The 7,061-nt window shown below is 29.0% G+C and overlaps 2 protein-coding genes across 2 annotated transcripts; both read right to left on the minus strand.

Moving 5' to 3' along the window:
• Window positions 1-365: 365 nt before the first annotated feature.
• BN7_4561 (uncharacterized protein) lies at window positions 366-2,957 on the minus strand (the record flags this gene model as incomplete). Its single annotated transcript, XM_011274877.1, has 1 exon — window positions 366-2,957. One exon carries the CDS (start codon window positions 2,955-2,957, stop codon window positions 366-368), a length of 2,592 nt encoding a protein of 863 aa, XP_011273179.1.
• A 286-nt stretch (window positions 2,958-3,243) lies between these two features.
• Window positions 3,244-4,755, minus strand: BN7_4562 (uncharacterized protein; the record flags this gene model as incomplete). Its single annotated transcript, XM_011274878.1, has 1 exon — window positions 3,244-4,755. One exon carries the CDS (start codon window positions 4,753-4,755, stop codon window positions 3,244-3,246), a length of 1,512 nt encoding a protein of 503 aa, XP_011273180.1.
• Window positions 4,756-7,061: the final 2,306 nt, after the last annotated feature.

The raw sequence follows: 7,061 nt of genomic DNA on the forward strand, positions 1-7,061 counted from the left end.
ATTATCATTATCATACTTTAATGGGACTTGGGAAATACAAAACAAACAATTTTCTTTCTTATTTTATCAATTTTTCAATGGAATTAATTCAAAATAATTTCATTTATGTACATTAGTTCAAATTTTATTTTTCTTTCGGGTTATTATATTTTCTTATCCATTCTATTATCAATATTAGATTGGAATGTTTCTATACTTATTTAGTTAACCACAATATATTATAAGTTTATATATTATGAATATCATTTAAGAATGTAGGTTATATGTATAATATGTTTGATCACTACATATATATTAACAAAAGATAAATATATATTGATATACTATAAAAAGCCATTTACTTTAAAAAAATTCAAGCAATAAAATCATTCTTTTTCTTGAGTTTGTTCATCTTGTGCTGTTGTAGCCATAGTAATTGAAGAACCAGCATCATCAAAAGAATCTAAATGAGCTCTAGTTGAATTATCTGAAACACCTGCAGTACTAATATCACGATCATCATCATCATCCTTCTTTTCATCAACATCTGGGTATTTAATTTGATGATCTGGTAGATCCCAATCAACAATATAAAGTTTTTGATCAACATTATTCAAGATTATATTACCAAATGTATATAAATCTTTATTCCCAAGACCATAACGAGTCAGTTTTTTGGTTAATTCTTCAAAATCTCTATGAATCCATGAATTTTCATCAGTTTTTGGGCTGGATGGATCAAAAATTTGACCTGGAATGTATTCAAGGATCAAAAAATAACCAGCAATAACAATGTAACCATATTTATTTCTAATTTTGATGAATCCAGATGAGTATAACTTTGGAACATGTAATAGATCTTCTGATCCATTAAGAATCTGTCTTGCATTGAAATTGTTGATATTCTTAAAAGCTGCAAACTGTTCCTTAAATAAATCCAAAGTTGAAGGATATGGCTGCTTCTTTATAGACCCTTTCATATCAATAGTGTCTATACAGCTTATCTTCATTATATAATCACTTTTCACCACATCATGGATGTTTTTTGAATCAATTTCATTAGTCAATCCTATTCTTTTTAAAACATCTAAAGGTATTTTTAAAACAGTATTTGATTTGTTTCTAGCTTCATGATCATTCTTTAATATTTCAGTTGTTTTATTGAAACGGTTATCCTTATAATTTCCAAATAAATCATTTTCATCAACCTCGATTCTTTTGTATGAAAATATCTGATCATCTAAATCTGGGGCATACAAATTGGCATTTGCATCTTGATTAATTTTTAGCTTATCTCCATCGATCAATGATTGTAAATTATCTTGTAAATTATCTTGTGGATCACTTCTATCATCATTTAGATCACTTCTATCATCATTTAGATCATTATTTTCAGTGTTATCATGATCATCCTGATATTCATCAACCAGTAAACTTAGTTCTGAGCTTGAGTTTGTTGGTGGTCGAGAAGAAGTTGTTTCTTGATTCAACCTTTCACAACAATATAAAATAGCCCAATTGAGATTTATATTCTGTGTCACATCGACTTGATTTCTAACAGAATAATAGCTGATATGCAACCCATAGAATATGATTGTATTATGATCAGCAGTTGTGTCACCCTTGTCAATATCATCATGATCAGAAATTAATTCACCAGTGTTATAATTTTCAGCACCTTTAATTTCAAAAATGATGGTAAATTCGTAATTAGATAACAAGCACACGACAGCATTAGTACCAATCTTGTAACTTGACATTTGTTTTAGAATGTCTAATAATTCGATCAGATCTTTGTCTGAAGTTTGCTTTAAAATATCTCCAGAAGAGTTAGTATTTTCAAGCAGTTTATTGAACTTCAGTTCTAAATTCAAGTCTCTCTTAATTTCAACAATAAACACATTTCTATTCTCTAAATTTGTAACTGTAAAGTCACAAGCAATATTTGATTTATTTAGTTCATAATTTGCTGGTGGATCTTTGGTTTTGTTTAAGATATCAAAATAATCTGACTTTAATTTCTCATATATTCCTTTAGAACTTAAGCTGTGTTCCCGTTCAATATGATACTGGTGGTCTTTAGTGTTGATTGTATTCATTATAAAGTGAAGGAGTGATTGGAATTTGTCTTGGATGTTTACTTCACTGAGATATTGACTAATTAATTCATTTAAAACCTTGAAAATTTTATCTCCAGCTTCTCTAGCTAAAAATGCATCCGTAACATTAAACAGCTCCCTTTTTTTTTTCAACTCTTTGTATAACTCATAGATAAAAGGTATCAGTATGTTTTCTTCTTTTTTCTTCCAACTTATATATTCACTCCTATCGTTTATTAATGCACCATGCTGCGCTTGAAAGTTCAAGAAAATTTCAGAACATTCCTTATTAACTTTTGAATACTCTTGAACCCTTTCTTGTAATTTTTGACAACTCTTAACTATTTCATCGTCATTTATGAGTTCCATTTTTGTGATGACAATATTTTTCATGGACTTGGTGATGATGTTATGCTGCCCAACCGCTACAGTATTATCTATAATTTTTTTTTTGGCTTCTTCAAACTGTTTACTTATTGCTTGCACAACAGAGCTATCTTGAAATTCAGTTTCGTCAATAATTAATTGGTCTTTTACAACTTTCAAAAATTTATGGGAATTGATTATATTATAATATGATGATGGTAAACACATGATGAGGTTTACCCAATTAACCATGGACAGCTTTAACGAATTAATTGATTGATCAAGTTGAGTTTGATTATTGAGCTGAATATTATCGGCTCTTAACTTATAGATAAGCTCATCTAAGACGATGAATACATCATCTGATGATGCTATGTTTTCATTAAAATTGTATTGATTCCCATTGTTTTGTAAAAAAATTGGTGCTATATCAGTCCAAAAGTTCATTGAACAAGCTTCAGATTTATCATTTAATAGACGCTTCAGAGCCCTTACTTTACGGTCTGCAACCATATTAATATGAGTTTGATGTTCAATATGACAAGCTTTGTATGATGATTGATATAAATTTGAGATAGAAAGCCTAAATCGTTATCCTTGATATATAAACAATAAGCATGAGAAGTTAATCGAAATTTGTTAAGGCCACCGCATATAGTTGCTGATCTGTAATACTACATTATATAACTTAAACTGTATAGAGTCTAGACGTATAGTCTTTTAGATAATTGTAGTCATAGGTCTACAATATACCATCATTGAAAATAATATTAACCATATATTCATAGTACTCGACCTTTCAATGTAATTTATATATCAATTTCTCTGCTGATAAAGTTACATTATCCCAATGTTCTTGAACATTATTTAAAAAATCATCAACAATCAGTTTATCTTTTATTCTACCCATAACACTAAGAAATTTATGTTCCAAGTAGCCAATACCTTCATTATCATTTCCTAATAATTCTTTTGAATCCCATTCCCAAGGTTGAAGGAATTTTTTATCAGATTGTAAAAATTTATCAAATAAATTTGAAGATGAATTTGTTGTTGAATCTAAAGTTTGTAAATCTTGCTTTGTATAATTATAATTTTCATTAATTTCAACTTCTTTAAACCAATGATCCATTGATACTGAATCATGATTTTTTTTGATAATATCATGACCTTCAAATAAATTATCACCATGTTTAACACCTAAAGATTTAGCACTTTTACCATATCTAACATCAAGAACACCAGGTGTATAAAGATATGGGATTCTTTGAGATACAGAAGCACCTTTTTCTTTATCAATCCATTGACTTGTAACATCATCTGCAATTAATGGGAATAATGGAGTTGATTCTTTTGAATCGCATTTAAAATCAAATGGTTGTATAAAATCTCTTGAATCTTTCAAACTTTGAATATATTGCCTTTTGATATCATTATTAACATTACATTCAAATAATCCACCAACCCATGTATATGGAGCATAAACCATCATTTGTCTTTCAGCATATTTTTTCCTTCTTGCAAGTTTGAAACATTTCAAATTATTGAGATCTTTGTTACTTAATTCTTGATAACTTATTGGTTCTAAATCTTCTAAATCTGTTACAAGGGAATCTTGTTTATATTCAATAAATCTTGCCTTTGAGGAAATTTTTCTAACTAATGCATTGAAAGTTTGTTTATGCAGATGTGGATCTTTATCTCTTTTATTCAAATCTGATGAAGAAGTAGTAGCAGCGGTATGGTTGAAAAGATTTGATTTGGAAATTGAATGTGGTTTTTTAGAAACTTCATCAATAGTTATAACTTGTTTTGATTTCAGTAAACCAATTTTATCCTTCTGTTTGGCAATATTTGAATGTGAAGGATTAACAGATTTCAAATGTTTACCTTTTGTTAAAGTATCCTCTAATGATGATTTCTTCTTATCACCCTTTTTCTTTTGATCATTATTTGATTTGGATTCTTTTAGATTTATACCATCATCATGATTTAGATCATCATTACCGTTACCTTCTCTGAAAAAACAAATTGGTTTATCCCATTCAATATCAGTTTCTCTACCAGTTCTAATCAATCTTTCATAATTTAATTCCCCTTGGTTACAATGAGATAACGAAACAAAATGTAACATTGGAGGCTTCAAATTCTTAACCATAAATTTCCTATGAATTCTAAAACCTGAGAATGGTAACCATGAATCACCTGTAGCATCACAAATTCGATGTTCTGAAAAGTACCAAGTTGATTCCACACAATTGAAACAGATGAACAAGATGATTGTTCGTACAAAAACCGATATGAGCTTCATCTTTGAAACAACAAAAACCACCTTTCTAAATCCACCATATTCATCACCCGTCAATTGTCATTTCCTTTGGTTTTCTTTTCAAAAGCATTAAAAACCATTAAAATTGTTTTTTGTTATTACACAAAAGAAAATCAAAAATATGGATTACGTAATATTTTTTTGCAATATAATTGAAATTTCAGCAAATACTTTTACTTTTACTTCAGTCAATTCATTCAATTGAACACAATAATTTGGTATTTAATTGGTAATGTCAGTTGCTAGAAAGTTTGCTTCTTTGTTGGGTGAATTATCAAAGGTTTCCAGAAGGAAATCCCCTTTCTCTATTGGACCAGAGATATCAAGAATCATCAAAAACCATGGAGAAGTCGAGTCTAGTTCAATTCATAATAAAGAACAATTGAATATTATGAAAATGTTCACTAGAGCCTTCTTATATGATTCCATCAAAGAAGATGATGAGACTCCTAAAAGTATTGAATCGTCACAATACAAAAATATGGATGTTTTGAAACTACTTTTAAGTACTACAACACCAATGGTTCATCCTGGTACAGATCAGGACCTCATACAAGATGCATTAAACCAATACATTGATCCCCAAGAAGTCAAAAATATTTTGGAAAATGATCAAAATCTGAAAAGTTCTTTGAAATCAACCAGTAGGTTATCTGGTACAGGTGTAACAGACAAGTTCAAACCTATAATCATAACTGAAGCTAAGGAAATCAGAGATGAAGAAATTGAATCAAGATGTAATGATGAAGTGGAAAAACTTTGGAATAGTTTTCAATCAATAAAAGACCCTCAAAAGATATTTGAAGAAATAGACTGGCTTTTTGATGATTTTAATCTTGAACTAAAGAAGCAAGGAAGACTTTTGGATGATTGGAAATTAAAGTATATCGAAAGAAATTCTAAGTTTGAAATCCAGAGAGAAGTTCAAAGCTTAGGAGAGAAAGACTTGAAATTTCTTGAGCCAAAAATAGTTTCAAAATTATTATACCAAAAATTGAAACCATGGAGAGAAGCGGATCTTGAAAATTCTTTAACAAATGTAATTGAATTTGTTATTGATTTTTACGAATTAGAAAACAATTATTCTTCAGACAATGACATTGCTAACGACATTAGAGTCAAACATGAAATTAATTCTGTGTTAATGAAAGATGAAGATGAATTGTGGATGCTTGAGCTGGAACAGTTGAAAGGAAACTACCCTGAAAATGATTTAATAGTCTACAATAAACAAAAATCCACGTCATTAGCAATAAAAGTGAAGAAAGATCAAGATTTAGAAATGAATCTGAAAAGATCAATTGATTATCTAAATGAAGTTACAAATTCAAAGAATAATCAACATGAAGATGGATCAACTACCGAAAAGACCAAAATTGTCAACAAGATGAACCATTCAACAATTAAACTCAACAATTTCATTGAACAAACTGTTCAGAAGTACATGATCAGGGAAAATACATCATGGGGAATGATCAGTAATCTTCGAGAATCATTGATATTTAAAATTGATTGTGACAAAAGTAAAATCATCAAGGTTGATGATGAAGATTACATGGGGATTAGTATTCATTACAAATTTGTTAAGAATTGTGATACTGGATTAACGTTAAAATGGTTGTTATTTTTTGTGATATCAAAACTTAGAGATGGTGAAAGATATTGCAAGCTAGCTGAAAAATTCATCCAAAAGATGCAAGCTTCTCCAAGAAAACACATTGAAAAACCAATGTTAATTGATGGTGATCAGGATCGTGGTTTAGAGCTACTAGCTGAAGATTTAGAATTGTTAAAATTAGGTGATAATATTAGCGCTGATGTGTTTAATTTATCTTATAAAAGCATTTCAAAAACTTTGGAAATTGATGGCTTGAACTCAGTCGATGATCAATTAATATTAAAACTTTATCCAATCCGAATATTTAAAAATTATGATGAAGATTATGATTTAATACAATTAGAAAAAGCAAATAAAGAGGCAAATATCCTCGAATATATAAATGATTATACACAAGATCCTGATAATCGTGAAAGAGTTGGGAGCTTTAATGCTCGAAAGCTTTACAAAAGTGTATTTGTTGAGATATTTGATGAAGAAGATTATTTTGTAAGAGCTGGTTATGGTTTAATCTTAGAGTATATCGATGGTAATATTTATAATCCAAATGATGAACATCAAGGACAATTATTAGATGAACAATTGGAAAGTTTGGCTTGTATGGGATTCAGACGTCATCATGGGTTTATACGTGAAGAAAATATCATTTATAATAAAGAAAATGATTCAA

This window comes from Wickerhamomyces ciferrii, contig 00177 (genome assembly GCF_000313485.1).
Source record: "Wickerhamomyces ciferrii WGS project CAIF00000000 data, strain NRRL Y-1031 F-60-10, contig 00177, whole genome shotgun sequence".
NCBI lineage: Eukaryota > Fungi > Ascomycota > Saccharomycetes > Phaffomycetales > Wickerhamomycetaceae > Hansenula > Hansenula ciferrii.